At 53.2% G+C, this 18434-nt stretch overlaps 1 protein-coding gene across 2 annotated transcripts in view; it reads left to right on the forward strand.

Moving 5' to 3' along the window:
• Nucleotides 1–18434, forward strand: part of TTC7A (tetratricopeptide repeat domain 7A) — a 126770-nt gene that overhangs the window by 85192 nt on the left and 23144 nt on the right. For both annotated transcript variants that reach the window (XM_047851897.1, XM_047851898.1), the window contains 2 exons: nt 13880–13996; nt 17518–17615. In XM_047851897.1, the coding sequence (XP_047707853.1) occupies nt 13880–13996; nt 17518–17615 (215 nt within the window). The remainder of the gene's footprint in view (nt 1–13879; nt 13997–17517; nt 17616–18434) is intronic.

The following is an 18434-nucleotide window of genomic DNA, read 5'->3' on the forward strand; positions in this document are numbered from 1 at the left end:
CAAGAATGAGTTACCTTGTCTCATTAATCCCACACACAATACAGCAAGACCTACTGTGTAGAAGTTCATTTTTCACTTTCAGTGGAAATACAAAGAGGACCAATGTTCCTTCTCTCCTGGTACCAGTTACCTCGCTGTTTTCCTAGCTATGTCCTCACAACTGTCAGGCAGGGTCTGCTACCAGCTGTGTGTGTGTGTGTGTGTGTGTGTGTGTGTGTGTGTGTGTGTGTACGTGTACTCTGTTGTCAGGCTTTGATGGAAAAAAACCTTCCCCAAGAAAAGCTTCGAATCCTAGAGTGGGGAGGGGCTCCTCGCCCTGCCCCCAGGTCAGAACAGGCGTCACAGAAAGAGAGGTGAGGCCTGGTGTCACACATGGTTTTATCAGCAACTCCTTTTCCCAAGTGAAATCTTACATGCCAGTTGAGACGGTGTGGGAACAGAGGGGAGCAGAGCTGTCCTGATGGAAGCAGGGCAGGGGACTGTCATGCCATGCATCTGGCCCTTCCTTGGACCCCCAGTCCCTGCAGGGAGCTCTCCCCTCAACCCACTCCAGCGCCTGATGTCTCACCGCAGTGTCTCCTCCTAACTTCTGGGCTGAATTCTTTCTGCTGCCAGAATCTCATCCCCTGGCCTGAAGTGGGGAGGCTAATGGCACTTCACACTGTGTTGGGGGGGTGAGCCCTCTGGTTCTGCCTCAGCATCCTGACCCACCACAGGGGAGGTGCCTCCTGCCTCCTGGGCTCCGGGGCCTGGTGAGGAAGCCCCCTTCTCGGCAGCCTTTCCCTACTGTGTGGGCAGTGTGTGTGCCCTTCCCCTCAAGCACGCTTTCCGCCCCTCCCCGCCCCCTCAGGTGCACACTCCTTCACCTGGAAACGCTTCACTCACTGCAAGGACCTTCATGGGTGGTGGGGGAGGTGGTCCTTGCTGAGGTTGGTGACTCCTCCTTAGGAGGTGTGGGTGGGCTATGGGGCCTCCAGGAATGCCTAGAACCAAACCATAACATTTGTGCCTATGTGTGTATATCCAGGGAGATGACTTTCAGCAGATTCTCCAAGGGACCCTAAATGCAAAAAAGATGGCAAGCGCTTCCCCAGTGCAGACTGGGCTCTTGGTCAACTTGTAGGATAATTGTGCCCCTTTGTGTCAACTGTGCCCCTATTTCTTTAGGCAGGAGCCTTCTGGAGGGACAGCCTCTGCATGAGAACACAGATGTCCCATCCAGACTAGACTCCACGGAGTCACTACTGGGGCCTTGGGAGCTTGGGCCATGGGGCTGGCAGCAGGGAGGCATCTTTGAAGTCCAAGCCCAAGAAGGGGAAGTGTTTGAGTCCCATCCCTAGGGTTCTTCCGTTTTGTGTCACTGCAGAGAGGCCTGGGGACCAGAGCATCCCATTCTCTGTGATGCCTCACTGTGCAAAGCGTGTCCACTGGGAACAGTGGGGATAGAGAAGCAGTGGCAGATTCTTTATCTCTAAGCCACCGTGAGCCCCTCACCTCCATGGCCATGAGGATCTCTGTCTTGATCAGAGCCAGCCCTAAAAGGCTGCAAAACTAAAAAATATCTACAGGCCACGTCTGGCCTTCTGAACTGTGAGACAGTGCATTTCTGTTATTTAAAATTAAGGGGAAAAAAATCAACCTTTAAAAAAAAATACATATATAAGAAGTTGGGAGTGGGTGTGGAAAATCCACCTACCATGTAGCTCTGTGGGGTGGCCATAGAGCATGACCGTGGCTTTTTGCAAATAAGGCAATACTATTCCCCACAGATGAAACCACAGAGCACAAAAACCCATGGATTAGCAGGAAATGTCATTGAGTCCATTACCGGCCAGGGATCACTGACAAATGTCATTGCTCTTTCAGTTAAAACTGCATCCTGGTCCCCCAGCTGCTCCCTGTGCTGGGAACAAGCTGTGTGTGGCTCCAGCTGTTGCCATGGCAGAGAATTCAACAGCCGGTCCAGTAAATATCATTGCAGTCAAACAAAAAGATCAAACCCCCCTTCACCCTGACCTCAGTGCCCCTAGTGAGGTGTGTATGCCACCCTAAGAGCTCCCCACAGTGTGCTCCTAAGTGGCTGAGGCCTCTCAGAGGCTCTTTTCTGTAGAACCTGCCTGTGCATTGGCTCCCAGAGGCTGTCTTCATGAAGGAAGAGGCTGGCGGGCACATGTTAAGTATAGAGGAGGTATGGCACAGGGGACATGCCAGTGGGTGGGATGGAACCCTTTCCATGTGAGCTTGTCCCCACGTGAGGGCCACAGTTAGGTTCCTGCCCTCACTGGGCCATGCTCTTAACCTGTGCCACTTCCAGCAGCTTCCTCATCTGCCAAAGACATCTGTCCTGCCTCCCTCTGCCTCCCAGGTCTGTTGTGAGACTCGGGCAAGAGAAGGTCTCACAGTTGGTTTAGAAGCATGCTCAAGGGCAGCAGTGTGGGGCATTCTGGAAGGTAGTGCACCAACAGTGTAAGACAGCAATGTGGCAGCTGAGGGTAGGGTGTGTGATGGGCCTGGAGCTGGAGGAGGGAACCGTTAGCAGGAGGGCAGGGAGGCGCAGGCCGAGGCAGGAAGCCCTGTGGGAAGGTGTCGAAGTTCCTTAGCTGCAACGGATGCTACCCTTCCTACAGGCAGTCTTAAGACTCCTGGAGAAAAACCCAGCCCTCATGGAGCTGAACTTCTGAAAATCCCCCTAAATTCAGGGATTAGAAAGCAAAAGCAAAGAGGATCTTGATTTCTGTGCTGTGGGATGACCTTTAGTTAATGGAGCTCGGGTTTAAAAGGCAGAAACGTGATGAGGCAGAGACTGATGGCCCCGCGGGGACAGTGTGAACCTGGCACGGGGGCAACCAGACACCCTGAGCAGCTTCCTGAAATCCTGAGGGCTTCTGACTAAGCCCTGGACACATGTGCTGGTCGGGCTGTCCCTGGCCAGCCTGCAGGGGGCCTCAGGGGGGCAGCAAACTCCCTATTTGGACCTGGGTTCCAAGCCAGCCAGGCGGTGGAATGTGAGCGGTCTCTGTCCTGTGTGAGCTGGAGGCTGCCTGTGCTAGTCCTTCCTCTTCATCCAGGCTAGGGGAGGCAGCTGGGAGGCTCTGCTGGGGAGGGGCAGGAATATGGGGTCAAGGGGAACGGACCACTGATAAGCATGGTTCCTGAAGCTGGGGCTCCATGGGCACTGGTTTTAGGTAACAGATTCCTTGTGCTTTAGTCAGTGCACTTGTAGTGAGGGTCACCATGGTAACCAAACAAAATTCCTAGGCTAATGATGGGAGCTTTCCAATAACCAGCCTGTCAGTCACTGCCCCCACCCCATGTCTGGCAGCCTGCCAGACCGGTTTTGAAAGCCCAGACTGTGGGTGGACTGGTGGGTGCAGGGTCAGGCTAGGCCCTTTTGGGAGTTTCTGCCTGGCCCAGCCCAGGATCTGGGGGACTTGGAAGATCCTAGGGGAAGGTGCATCAGAGTCCGGTCGCACTCCCCCGGTGCAGGAATAATATGGCCCTCTCAACAAGCTGGAGCTTGTCATGTATAAACAAACTATAGGCACGGCCATCTCCCCCAGGAAACCTAGGCTGTTTTGGAAAATGTGTGAGCTGATAACTAGGCATGAGCTGGGGCCAGATGTTGGCTGATTGTAGTTAAGGTGAACTATGGCCTCAAGGGCACTTCTCTGATCTACCTGGCCTGCCTCACCTTTTTCTCAGGTTGCATGGGATATGTTTCTAGCCGTGCATTCCACCAGGCAGAAGGATCAGAGTCCCGGGCCTGTCTTAACATTTCTGACTTAAACCCAGTGTGTTTATTGGATGGCTCTTACTAGGGACTTGTAGTAGATCAAAAAGACACTTAAAATACCAACACTCCAGTGAGGGGGCTGGAATCAAAGGTATTAACACAAACATAGTTTATCACTTTGCTGGATTCATTAAACATTTTTGGCCGCCACAGCCCCCAGTGAGGACAAGAGCCAGGGGTTAAACTTGCAGGCCATGTGGCTGAGGGAAGTGTTAAGCCAGGCGTAATCACTGGCACCAGCACTTTCTTCCCCAAAGGTCAATTCCTCATCAGCTAAGCTGGTTTGACATTCAGCATTTCCCTTCACTGGTTGTTCTGTGGAGCCTCCTGTGATCTTGCTCTGTGTGACACTGTAGTCAGACAGAGTCCTCAGTCTCCCCATGGCAGTCAGCTTGTGCTCAGACAGGCGGGTAGATGACCCAGGTTATTTTGTTTGTTTGGGGTAGAGAGAAAGGAAAGGAACAGTTTGCAGTTTTTTCCAAAAGGAATTCTTTACTTGTTGAAGTGATTTTAGCCCTTGGTTTCCTGATCCTCACTCCCTGATCTCCTGGCTTACAACATTTACTGGAGATAGGCACTGTGGCCGAGCCCCAAGAGAAAGCCTTTCTGCCTCTGGGAGAGAGGGCATTCTTGCCCTTGAGGCAGGGCTGGCCTCCCTGCTACAGTGGGTGGTCGTAGGGTCCCAAGTGTGTGCTCAGTGGGTTGAGATTATAGACTAAGATGAAGGTGTTTGCCTCTTGGTGTCTTATACTAGGTTGGGAGCCTACCTTTGTTCCACCTAGGGACCTTCTTTCTGGATGTGCTTCCACTCCTGAATGGTTATGGAAAGGCTCTGCATGGTTTGTGTTCTTATCTTTCAAGATCACGCATTTGTGTTTGTAGAGTCATCTGGAGATAACTGGAGGGAGCAGTAGCTGAGGGAAGCAGGGCCTGGAGGCCTGCCGGGTCAGCCTTGGGTCTGCACAGATAAGAAGGCCTTGCCATGGGGCACTTGGGTGGCTCAGTCGGTTAAGTGTCCTTCTTGATTTCAGCTCAGGTCATGATCTCACTGTTCATGGGATCAATCCCCACATCAGGCTCTGTGCTGACAGTGAGGAGCCTGCTTGGGATTCTGTCTCTCCCTGTCTCTCTCCCTCTCTCTCAAAATAAGTAAATAAACAGGAAAAAAAAAAAAAAAAAAAGAAGGCCTTGCCATGCAGCCAGCCCTCAGAGAGTTTAGGTAACCCTCTCAGAAATGCCCTGAGGCTATTCTCCAGGCAGGGGCAGGACTTTTGAAGCAAGGAGGAGCTGATTTCAGGAATCAGAAGCTTGCTGGCTATCAGGGAGGTAGGTTGGGCAAGGGAGGGGGGGGCGGGGCTTGGCGGAGAGTAGGAGAGAGAGTCTTAAGCAGGGTCCATGCTCAGCTCGGAGCCCAACACTGGGCTCAGCCCCACAACCCTGGGATTATGACCTGAGCCAAAATCAAGAGTCAGATGATGTTTGTCCAACTGAGCCACCCAAGTGCCCCAAAATCGGTTCACTTTGAATGAATTCATTAAGAGGTGAGGGATCAGTGTGAGCCTTAAAAGATTAGGGTACATGGGTCATTTAATCCTCCAGACCCAAGGTAAAATCATTGGTTTTTACAGCTAAGAGCTGTCATCAGGGTCCCTTCCATGTTTGGGGTAAGTCTCTGGGAAGGGAAGAAAGCTGGGCTTCACTATGGCCTTTCAGGGAGGTCACTCCTCTTAGAGTCACTTTAAGATAACACCCTCAAAGAGCATGTATGTGAGTTTAACCAGTTAATTTCCCTGGTGGAGTCTCTCAGAGGCATGGAATTTGGTAGAGTGTATGTGACCTGTGTTGCCCAGGACCTGCCTGGCTTCCTGGGCCACTGGTTAGAGCCAGGTGCTGGAGCCTGGTGACCCCACAGCCTGAATGAGGGCAAGGAGGTGAGCCAACTCCTACCAAAGGGCCTGCTTCTTCCCTTCCCCTGTCCCTTCCCATCCGTGGGTGGGGCCTCTGTGCCTAGTCAGCTGGGCAACCTGCCCCACTTTCAAGTCCTCATCCCTGCTGGGCCAGCCTTCCTCTCTAGCTACCCTGAAAGCCCCCCACCCCTCACTCCTGTTGGTCAAAACTGAACCACTCCATTGAGTACTGGATTCTCTTCTAGTTTGTTCCCTGATTGCCTGGGATATACAGTTTGAGCTTCCCCGTGGTGATGGAAGCACCTTCAGAGCAGACTGTGGCCTGCACCCTGCCTCCCCCTCCTCCCTGTGGGAGACCCACAGCCGGGCACCCACACACCGCAGTATACCCTCCAACGGGTAGACCACAGGAATCATTTTGTTTGTTACTCTGGAGGGAAGGAGGGAACCCACAGGGATGTTGGCGTCTTACAGCCCTCATTCCACTTACCCTGTTTTGTTGTTTGGGTGTGTTTACTTTTTGCTCTTTGCAGCCCTCCTACTTGAAAAGATGAAGAAGCTAATGGGAAAGCTAGATGATATCTCAGGGTCAGACAGCTGGTACAGGGCAGAGCAGAGGCCAGAACCCAAGCCGCGTGGCGGGCTGAACAACCCTGAGACGCTCGAACCCCGTGTGCTTCGATAATAACAAGAGAGCAGTGCGCCCAGTGCGTGCTCTGCACCAGACATTGCTCTAAGCACTCTAAATGCATTAACTCCCTGATCCCCTCAGGGACCGCAGGAGATAGAGCAACCGTATTACTCTCACTTTACAAATGAAGGCATAAGTAAACAAACTGTACGTCATCATCGTAATCGAGGCTGGGTGAATAATGGCAGGTAGGGCAAACCTGGATATTGCGCTTTATCAAGTAAGAACGCCCTGCTAGGCCTTAATGTGCATTGTTTCCACATAACAACCCTCCCTCCCCCCTGCCTCTCCCCGGCCGGTATACAATACTGTATAAAATGCTGTCATTCCCATTTTACAGATACAAAACTGAGGTTCTGAGAAGTTAAAGTGACTTGACCCGGTGGTCACATGGCTAGAAAAAGGGAAACCAGGGTTTGACTCGAATCATCAGACTGGGACCCTGCTTTTCAGCACTGAGTCGGACCTGGGGCATGTAAGGTGGGGCCCAATTCCTGTGTATCCCTGGTGCCGTGTACAGGCTCTGGCCTCCTGGCCCAGGAGTTAGACTTTCCAGAGGCGTGGCCGCCTGACTCAAAGAATAGCCTGCTTTTTCACTCAATTATGTGTTTTCTGTAAAAATAGAACTCTTCATTAAAACAGCACAGCACAGCCATCAGCCAGAATTACTAATTACTGTCCTTTAAAGAGATAATTCCCCCTTTTGTGCATTTGCCACACCTGCCGCCATCCCCTCCCCCACCATGGAAGGCTCCCACAATGGTCAGGAGCCAGAGGGATGGGGCTGGTGGGACCACAAAGAATGAACAGTTCCACAGGGCGATGCAGCCTGTCTTCTTGGGACTTCTCTGAATCTGGGAATGCCCACAACTCTCCAGAGGCCTCAGTGAGTCCCTATGGCTCAACCTCCTTCTGTTATTCAGCAGATTTGTTGACATTAGGTCAGGCACTGGGGATACAAAGAGAAGAAAGACATGTTCCCTGCCGGTCACAGGGTCCACTACGGAAGACTGGCAATGATGGTGTGGACTCAGGAGACCTGTCTCGGGGGGTGGCTGTGCACCAGGGCTGCCTTTATAGGCTCTATTGCCCTTACTCCTCCCAGCAGCCTTCCTGGGTGGTTCCGTTACTGTCCCAGGGAGGTGAAGGCACTTGCCAGGAGGTGCCAGGGCCTGGGAGTGCACCTGCACCGTCTGTTTCCTCCCATTTGATGGGGAACGAGGCACGGGCCAGAGGTGGGTCCTTCCAGTAGACAGCAATGGCCATGTTCAGGTGTTTATTACATATGTTGAGAATTTTATAGGGAGCCATTTTCAGGAATATGGAAGTGAAAATGTGGACCTGTTGTGCTTGCCACCCACACGGCCCACATCCTTCCCTGCAGCCAGCTCTTCTCTGCTGGTATTCCCCGACCTCCAGGAATGGGGTGCTGGAGGGAGCAGCCAGGGAGGGGACACAGGAAAAGTGATTGGAGGCTCCTGGAAAGGGGAAATGGACAAGATGACCTTTGACCCCAGGCTATTGCTTGCTTAGCTAGAGCCATCTTCACAAAAATATCCCCCATTTACAAAATAATTCTTTTTTAAAAAAATATATTTTTTGGAAAGGCTCACGTTCACCCAGTTCTGAAGAGGCTCACCCTAAGATATCTCCTCTTTATGGCAGTGGGAAGAAAAATGATTTGTCTTTGCCTCAGATGGGAACAGCTCCAAGTCTTAATCATTTTGACAAATAATTAGGAGGCTGATCCTGCCCCAGGAACATGGGCCAGGCAGGGCCCAGGAAGAGAGGGAGGAGAAGGATGCCAGGCTGACCATCATTCTTTGAGAACCTCCTTCATCAGCTGCTGGCCCGAGCGACTGGGAAGATGGTCAGAGATGCCCCGTGGTGACACCCGGAGACACTGGCCTTGCTGGTCTCTGTCTTCCCCCACAAGAGGAGGGCTGGCCCAGATGCAGAGGGCTGCAGACAGACTCTGCCAGGCTGAGACATTTCATGGTCCAGCAGGGGCTGGCTCTGTTCGGGTCAGCTGAGCATCTGTCCGTGCCCCCAGGGTGCTGGACTGTGCAGGTGATGCGGGAGGTGGCAGGTCCCTGCCTTGATCAGAGCACAGTGGTAGATGAAGTGTGTGGGGAGGATGATGGCTGAGGGAGCACACAGCCTGGGCATGAGATGGCCAGTGTGGACTACCATGGCTCAGGTAGCATTCTTTGGGAGAGTGTGGGCTCCTGGAGAGTGGCCTTGTGGCCTCACTGGGCCTCCCTACTAGGACCAGGGCACACATGCCACTTCGACTGGACAGGACTGTGGAGTCCAGGACCCAGGACTCCTTCCTGTAGGCCCAGCAGCCTCACCCCTGCAGCAGGACAGAGCACATGGTGTGTTTACATAGACTCTTGCTCCTTCCTCTCCCCAGAGAGAACACTCGCTTTCACATCTGCCTTCAGATGCAAGGCGTGGGAAGAGCATTCAGTCTTGTAAGACCTTGGTGTTTATTCGGTATGGGCTTCCACAGCTTGACACACAGGAAAGTGCTGGCAAGAGGGGGTGCTTCAACCTAGTCGGCTGGGGCTCCGTCCATCCCCTCCTGTCCTCTTCCTTTCTCACACCCTTCTTAAGTCCCGGGAGCCACGAGGAGGGCCCCCTGCCTTGCCAAACAGGCCATGAGGTTCAGGGGTTTTCTGGGAGCCTTCAGAGGCATGAGGCCTAGAAACTGCTTTTCCAGCTCATCTACACCAGCAGTGTGAAAGCAAGAGTCCCTTCCCACAGCCTCAGCAGGCCCATGCTTGAGGACTGAATGCAGCTGCAGTTTCTCAGCTGCTGCTTATAGGTCATTGCAGTTCATCTAGTGGGAGACCTCACTCCTGTTTTACTGGAACCTGTGACATTCCCTGCTGGGTGACCACAGAGCTGGGGCTTTGGCTCAGGTTTCTCACTCCTAGGCCAGTGTCTGTCCACTCTGAGCGACATCACAGTGCAGGGTCTGAGAACAGCAGCGTGGCCATTCCTCTCCCACAGTGGCTTCCGTCAGGGTGTGAGAGGGCTGCTAGGTGCCCATGTTCTGGGCCTTCCTGTCTCAGAGACATCCCTTGGTTGTACTTCTGGCTCTGCCTGGGTGACTGTCTTCCAGGATGAAGACCCTGAATCACAAAGAGTCAGACATCTTCATGTCCTACCCAGAACCCCCTGCTGCTTCCCAGGCTCTGTAAAACTTTGCTTCCAGACAGCTTAAAACAGACTCGGCCAGCACGTTGCTCGTTGGCTACATGAGTCCAGCCCACTCTGCAGTTATGAGGCACCAAGTGAACAGATTTCCTCTCCTACCTCCTAACCAAGACCCAGCAGTGGGAAGTGGGGGTGGTAGAAATCAGCTCTGATTTAACATGGACTGTGAGACCCCTGAGTGTGGCCAGATGGTTGTAACAACACACATTTTCACAAACTAAGCAGACACCATGCGCTCGGCTCTGTGCCGGGCACTGGAGAGGCGAGGAGGACCCTGATGTGGGAAGCAGGGCCCTGGCCTGCAAGTACCTGCCATCCAGGTGGAGACACGTGGTGGGACACAGGACAACATAAATAGTAGTTTTACCATCTGTAGGCGGGACCAGACACACACTGTGTCCAGATTATTTGAATTTAAAAATGCTTGATATGCTTGATATAAATTTATCTGTGTTATTAAACTCATAAGCCTATGTGGCAAAAAGATAAATATATAAAAACACATATATAGATAGATAATATCTAGAGATATAAGTCTATACTGTGTAAGTGCTAAGTAAAAACTACTGAATATTCAGAGAAGAGCAAGGGTGGTCATGCTGGAGGAGGACTAGAACCACCGAATTAAAATAGTGGGCTTTTTTCAAGTCTCAGAATCCTTTCTTCAAATGACGTTTTAGATTCATTTTGGTGTATAAAGCAGGCATGCCAGGGGCTGGGCTGAAGGGGTGGGGTGCCCAGGAAGCACCAGGTTCTGATGAGGCTCTGGCCTCTTGTGTGGGCTGGAAAGTGTTGCCCACCAGCCACAGTGGCACACCAGTGCTCTGCCAGCCTTCTTGTCCTGTTGTGCAAAGAACTGGGCCACCCATCCTGGCCAAGGGGACGGAGAGGAGCCCTGTGCTGTGACAGGGAGTGGGGGAGGGCAGGGGAGAGAGTTCAGCAGTGAATTGGAGGCATGCCAGCAGGTGTGCAGATAACCAAGTCCAACATAGTGAAGGCTCTCCAGAAGGGGTATGTGTACAACCCCCACAGGGACACACAGAAGGTCAGAGGGTGACATCTGGTTGGGAGTTGGCCAGATGTTGGAGGGAAAGGGGAAGTCCTAGCAAGAGCGATGACATGAAGCAGGACACAGATGAGTCCAGGAGCCTGTCCTCCAGTTCAGGTTGCTAATACCCATATGAGCAGCACGCGGGTGCCCAAGGGCATGGGAGGAGAGGCGGGAATGGAAGGTGGCTGCACAAAGGCACTTGAATTGATGTCATGGACAGTCAGGGCAGGGTTCTTTGTTGAGGAAATTCCCTCTTGGCACTGCTGAACTGTGATACTAAGGAGATCTCAGGAGCTAATCTGGAGCCTCCCAGGATCCGGGAGTGAAGGATCTGACCAGAGGGTGACTATTGGAGCGCTTGCTCCAGCCCAGAAAGGATGTGGTTTGCTTGAGAAATTCCGTTCTGGGTCACTCACACTAATGGAATGTCAGCAGCCGTGAGGATAACAGCCTGTGTTGGTAGAAGACACTATGCCAGCTCAGCTTTTAGCCACTTCTGTTCTAGGCACATGGTGTGGTCAGGTCTGCCACTCATCCTGGCTCTCAGGGATGCAGGGAACAGGAGGGGGTCTGGGCCTGGCAGAGAGGAGCTGAAGAGGAGGCATGTCTGGGGAGATGGGGTACCAGGGCAATGCTTCGGGGCTGGTCCGCCCAGAGGGCTGTCCCAGGAACCAGCCTAGCCCCACCCTAAGTGGCCTTGTCCAGGGGACTCTGCTGCTCTGGTTGTCTGAAGGGGGGCGGGGAGGGCAGCCTTAGAATGGACTTGAGCCTGGATGTTCCCCACACCGGCAGGAAGGGGTCTTCACACCTCATCAACACCTTCTCCAGCCACTGGTTCCCCCCTTCCCAATGCTTTACCTCTCCCCCAACTCCCAACCATGTGCCTTCCCACCATCCTTTTTTTTTTTTTTTAATCCTTTTAGGTTTTATTTATTTCTGAGAGTGAGAGAGCATGTGCGCACAAGCAGGGGAGGGGCAGAGAGAATCCCAAGCAGGATCCACGCTGTCAGCACAGTGCCCAACAGCATAGAGCCCTTGGGTCTCAATCCCACAAACCGTGAGATCATGACCTGAGCTGAAACTGACTGAGCCACCCTCCTTTTCATCAAACACCAGCCCCAGCAAGATCCCTTATCTCTTCCTTCATTGCACTGAGTCTGATCCAGTTGATTATCACTTGATAATCAGCACCTGATTAGCTGGGCAATTTGTCATTTTTAGCACTAATTGTTATCTTGAAAGCAGAAATCATGTTTTCTACTCAATATTCCTGAAGAAGAGGTTCCTAATACTTGTGGAGTGTTGGACCCTTCGAGAATCCAGGAAGGAAGAGTAGGGATGGCAGATCCAGTTTTCCCCAGCAGCTGCCCACCAAGATGCAGAGACCATGCTCCTGCCCAGGCCTGTGCAGTCTAAACTGTGGGGACCCCAGTTTCTGGCCTCCCTAGGCCTCCCTGTAAGCCAGCCAGGCAATTCACTAGTAGATGTTCTAAGGGAACAAGGCATCCTAAGGGTCTGAGAAGTCTCCCTGGAGAAGGTGGGATATAAGGTCAAGCTTGAAAGGGGATGAACATGGAGAGATGAGGCCAGGGGAGGGTGGGGGTGCCAGGGTCCTGTGAGCAGAGGCAGAAAATGCACATGCATTTTTGAGGAAAGGTGAGGAGGAAAAATAATAATTGGCCAGAATTCAAACCTCCTCCTCTGAAAAAAGAACTGGGGCAAATTCCACTCTGATCTTCATTCTGTAGCAGCAAGTCACAATCTAAGAAAAACAAGGTGTGAGAAGCAAGGAGCAGAGTGAGGCCATCAACGTCCTTCATCAGGTTGGAGGCCCAGGTCTCAGCACAAGGTCTCAGGCCAGGGCTCCAAGTGCACGAAAAGGTCAGAGGGGAAAGCTCCCAGGTGGAGGCTGGCCTCCCTGTACGGTGCCTCCAGCCTCAGATCACAGGATGCACCCTGTCTAGATGCAGGACTCCACTTCTATGAGGGCCCGTGTGCCAACCTCAGATGGTCCAGCAGAACTAACCGGGCAGCGATCAAGTACAGGGCCTGACAGTCATGTGGGTTTGTCCCAACAGCGATGCCAGGATTAACAGGGCCTCACGCTCACCGCCCAGTGAGAACCAGAGCCACAGCCTTGTTTGGGTCTCAGTGGCTCAGCCAAGTTCACATGCTGCCCAGGCAGCTGGTGTGCATCAGTGTGGCTGGCAGTACCCACAGTATAAAGAATGCAGTACTTCCACAGCCATTAGTGAATCGCCACTGCCTTGAATGTCCTTAATGTCCCCGGCTGCCTTGACCCTCCCCTGGGACCCCAATACTCCCTGACAACTGAAAGGTCAACACCTGGCACAGCAGGTCTCCCAGCCCCTCACCCCCGCCCCAGTTATGGTGAGCAGTGTTCTAACGGTCTCTGCTATGTCCAGGACAGAGGAAGGGAGCTGTCGGCCCCTCCTGTGGTCCCACCTTCTGGTGGGAACAGCCCTTCCCCTCTCCTCCCAGCCCCCTTCAGGGCCACATCCCCACATCCAGCAGCATCCTGACCTCAGAGGACGCCCAGTTTTCAGGTTGAAAGAGATTCTGAAGTTGCTGCCTCCCTTTGCAGAGCAACTGTGTTCCTAAATGGCGACTGAATAGGACTTGGTGTCACTTGAATCCTATTGCACATATAAGGGAAGCTGGCTGTTTTAGGAAATCCAGTGAAGAATTCTTTGGTAAAGTAACACATGACTGATGACACTCCTCATGTATCCAGGGTCAGGAAACAGTTTGCAGTTCAGTTTAGGAGATGTTAATTGAGCATTTATTGTGCGCTGGCAAGGTCTAAAGCACAACTCTGCCCTTTAGGTAACCTTTCTTTTTCAGTTCCTTGCTTAGCTCCATTCCTGGATGAGCAATTGCTTTCTGGGTCTCTCATATACAAGGTTCACTGGGGGCCTGTGGGGTGTGTGAATATAAAAATGGCCACATGGTCACTGAGGATGGTGCATACTGTGGATGTGGGTAAGAGGAACAAACAAAGCAAGACTAGCAGACACACCTAACAGTGCTTCAGAGAGTGGGGCAGGAGAGTATCTGATCAGGGGCCAAGTGGATGAGAGGAGTGGGCAGCACGGTGGGGCAGAATCCCTTGGGTTCCCAGCCTGGGAGGAAGACCAAGGGAAAGGGGGCCCTCTCAGGGACGTGCTAACTGTTCCTGTCCTTCCCTGCAGCCTGATGTTCACCAAGGTGAAGCTGGAGCAGGTCCTGAAAGGCCCGGAGGAAGCCCTTGTGACCTGCAGACAAATGCTGCGGCTGTGGCAGACCCTGTACAGCTTCTCCCAGCTGGGGTGAGTGGCCATCATCATCCTTGGGGTCGCCCAGGGGGTGGAGGGCAGCACTGACAGGGGGTGGTTGCCAGGGCAACAGCCCACAGCTGAGTGGTCATGATGCCTGGGGGTGGTGACGATATTTGAATCAGAGTGTGCTACTTACTGCTCCTGGGGCCTTTTACATCCATAGGCTAATTTTAACCTTTTGACAATCCTCTGTGAGGACACAAAGAACCTGTTTAGGAAACTGAAGTTCCGAGGGGTAAGAATGAAGTTATTATTGAGCATCTGGACCAGGTTCTGGGATTGCTACTTACATATTATACACTGTCAGATTTTATTCTCACCCCAGGAGGGAAACTTAGACTCAGGAACCTTAGAGAATTTGCCAGTCACTCACCTGGTAAATGGTAGTGCTGGGGCTTGAACCTGGGTCTCCTGAATCGCAGCCCTGAGCCGGTTGCTTCTTCCTGGCTCCATTTGGAAGCTAGAGGGAAGAGGAAGAAGCAGAGTTCCTTAAAGGCCTGCCCCTCTTCCCCACTCACCCACCATCTCTACTTATCCTGTCTCCTGCCACAGCCTCCAGCCTGGGCTCTGGGTTTCTCCTGGGCCAGATAGGAACTCTTGTGCAGATTGAATCTGCTGAAAGTTTTTGCTCAAATCTCCTGGGACACCATGCAGCCCAAAGCAGAAAAGGGCCTTGTGCCAGGCAGGTGCACCATGACTTCCTGGTCCTCTGGTCCTCCCTCCCTCCCCTTCCCTGAAATTGTTGGCTGTATCATCTCCCGGAGGCCTTAGGGGACCCCACTCCGGTAGATGTGATTGCATTTTCACAGGGACTCTGGGAACCCTAAAGGGTTTCACAATCCCCAGAGGCATGTCTCTCTGGTGGTGAAATTTACAGAGGAGGCTCCAGGGTAATCCAATGAGGTTAAAACCCTTGGGCAACTAGAGTCTGCCTCACTCTGAAGGGCTTTGAAAGGTCTGAGAGATTCCAGGGCAGAGCAGGACCCAGTTAATGGAAGCTGCCAGAAGGAGGCTCTGGGGTGAGGGACTTTTCAGAAAGGGAATGGGGAGCTGTCTGACAGCTGGGTGATATGGGGGTGAGGACCAGACTCTGGTATGAGCAGGGCCTGCACTGAGATACCCCTTGCTCAGCCACTCACTGGCTACAGTCACTCCTTCATTGAGCCTGCAGGTGTATAGTCTGGCTCCCCTTACAGAATGGAGCTGTCATTAGAGGTGGCAGGAACCTCCTTTTGGCTGTATGGCTGGTTGCCTGCTCCTCCAGGCGGTCTCTGTGGTGCCTCTCTGAGCTGCAGCCCCGTGTCTTGGCATTTGGGCCCATCCTGGGCCTCCCCTCCAGGCAGCAGAACTGTGGGGCTGCCCCGTGTTCTCTCCAGGGCTGGGGCTGTGGGTTCTTGCTAGGGTTGTTTAAGTCACCACTCACACACTCATCTGTGATAGGAGGGCCTGGTGGAGCTCCTCCTAGGTTCCCCAGGCACCTCTTTTGGGAAGTCTCCCATAGCTCCCCACTCAGGGCGGGGCAGGGCTCAGCCAGGCCAGCTGCCTGGAGTCAAATAGGAAGCATTCTTTCTGAACCTGGAGCCACAGAGCAGAAACTAGGACTTGTGAAATCTGCTTTGGAGCAGCTGAGGACAGGCCAGAATCCACAGCCTGAAGGTCTGGCCTAGCCACCTCACCCATACACCCTCCTTTCTCAGCTCCACCTGGGCCAGCCCATGCTGTCCCCAGGCCCTGCTCAGATGCTTTCCTTCATGGAGCCTGCAGTCACCCAGCCTTGGACGCTTCAGTTCAACCTTCATGATGTAGGTGTTTTGAAGTGCTCATCATGGACTCTCCTCCCCACCTCTCCTCCCCTGGTGGCTGCCAGGTTCTTCAGGATAGGAGCAATGCTGTATGTTGGCCTAGAACCAAGTGACAAAAGTCCCCTGAGATGGGCTGTTTCTGGAGTCATTCTTGGGCTGGGAGGGATGGTGAGACAAGAAGCTGCCTCCGCTGGGCACCTGCCCATGTTGTCTCCTGTACTCCTCATGGTAAACTCATGAGATAGGCATCTTCTGCTTGTTACTGCACACAATGAGATGACAAAAGTAAGACTTAGAATGCTTTGCTGAGGGTCCCACAGCTAAGGAAGGGTGGCCATTGTCTCTGGCTCTTTGGCACCGCACTCTGGTGCCTCTGGGAGCAGAAAAGGGTGGGGAGGAAAGGCATCAACCTGGACCTACTGTGTTTTGTGGATGGTTTCCTCTAATGTCTGCACCATGGCCGTGCACCCACAGGCCCAAGTTCAGGCCAGTGTGAGCATGAGTTAAAATGACAAGGACACCCTGGGCCCTGGCATTCTTGATTGGGACCATCATCTTAACACCCCCTGAAGGTCAGAAGCCTCTGGCCCCAGGCTGGGCTTGCCATCTATCCTGCCCTGTTTACCTTGGCCCTCCTCCAGGCTTCCCTGGTCAGCAGGTTCAAGGGCAACCCCAGAAGTAGGCGGGGTGGCTGGGGGTATGTGTGCCCCAGGATGGGCACAACAGGCTGTGCTGCCTTTCTGAGCTGTGGCTCCCCCCACCCCGCTTCCCCACTCTGAGAAAAGAGGAACCTCCCTAGCAGTGTGGGAACCACAAGGACCTGGGGAATTGGGGGCAGGGGAGAGTACCATGCTTGTTTATCTGCCCCCGCAGGGCCCTCCCTCTGGTTCTTCTGGGGCTACCCTGGTAGCCCAAGGTAGAGTGCCTGATGCAGAATGGTGGCTGGGCCTTCCTTCCCTGGGGCTTGGGCTGGGGGTATTTCTGGTAGCCCGTGAAGACCAAGTTTTCCTTGGAAGCTGGATCTTGGTGCCTGCTCTGTGCCTGGCACTCTGCTGGACATTGTGAGGGTGGCAAAAGGTAGCAAAGACCTCCTTTTGTCCTGGGGGAGCTTCTACCATCACTGACTTCAGAGGAGGGAGAGTTTCTAACCCATGTGCTGCTGGATTCATGCTGATGGAGGGCAGGGGAGAAGGCAGCTGTGAGGGGCACAGGAGGCTTTCTGGCTGTATGAGGGTCTCTGGGCTGGGTTCTAAAGGACGGGGGTGGGGGGCTGTGTGGACCAGAAGAACAAACAGCAAGAACATTCTTGGTTTGCATGAGCAAATGTTAGCTGCAGGGATGAAATGTGGTAGTATTAAGGACTAGCGGGGAGACCGATGGCCCCAAGGGCACATAGTGGTGGTGTGTGTGTGTGTGTGTGTGTGTGTGTGTGTGTGTGGGTGTGTGTGTGTGTGGGTGTGTGGGTGTGTACACATGCTGGGGAGTAACAGCATGTCAGTGTAGCTTCTGGGGTTAGCCAGATTCTAGGGTAAGCCTGAGGCCCGATCTGTCTTGCCATCTCTGGTGGTCTCCACCCTTCCTAGTGGTCCTAGCTTTGGCTCCGTTCCCAGGCCTAAACTCTCAGCCTCAGACCCTGCCTGATGTAAGGCTCCCTTGTTCTCCCTGCAAGCCCTCTGCCTCACTGGGGCCTGGCTTTCCCTTGCCTTTCAGAGGCCTGGAAAAGGATGGGAGCCTTGGTGAGGGTGTCACACTGAAGAAGCAGAGTGGCATGCATCTGACTCTGCCTGATGCCCATGATGCAGACTCCGGTAAGAACGTGCCCGTGGGCAGCTGCCCATGTGGGCCCACCGCTCCCTCTCCCAGCCTGAGCACAAACTGGGGCAAGTGGCATCTTCCCAGTCTGGCCAAACCCACCCTCCTCTTGGCCAGCCGTGGCACCAGAGCCTGGTGCTAAGAAACTAAGGAGCTGCCCTCGGGCATCTTTCTGAGCCCATCCTGGCTCTGGGGCGGAAAGTGGACTGCTGGAGCAGGCAAGGGACGGACCCAGCCTCCTGGGCAGGGGTGCAGAGAGGAGAGCCAGGGTGGAGAGTTGACTGTGGAGCACAGAAACCATCTCCCCTTAGGCTAAACTCAAGGCCAATGTCTGCCATTAAAATGTCCTTAGTAGATCGAGTGGAGTCAAGTAGAAAGGAATGAGCTGAGCTCAAATTTATAACTCTAAGCCCATAGAGAACTGTTTGAAAGGAGGCCCTGATTAAAGCAGAAAAGCAAAGGCACAAGAAGAATTAGTCACCCGAATGGAGTGTGAGGCAGTTGCGTTTAGTGGCATTGCTCATTTTTTCCACCTCTGCGGACATGAACCGAGATGCACCTTTGTTGTCACTGATGGAGCTGATTTCCGATGCCAAGCCCTGCACCTGACTTGACTTGGAGGCACATCTGAGGGGGCGCTGGGCTGAATGTGGAGCTGCTGGCTCCAAGGAGAGAACGGTGAAGGAGGGCATAGCGCCCTTGCAGTTAGGGAGGGAAGAACCATGAGCCAATTATTAGGACTCCACGTGCACTTGTCTTATAAACTGAAACCATCTGTGGTTTGCCCCAGGTCTCCTGAGTTTATTGGAGCCTTT

The sequence above is a fragment of the Prionailurus viverrinus genome, chromosome A3 (genome assembly GCF_022837055.1).
Source record: "Prionailurus viverrinus isolate Anna chromosome A3, UM_Priviv_1.0, whole genome shotgun sequence".
Classification (NCBI taxonomy): domain Eukaryota; kingdom Metazoa; phylum Chordata; class Mammalia; order Carnivora; family Felidae; genus Prionailurus; species Prionailurus viverrinus.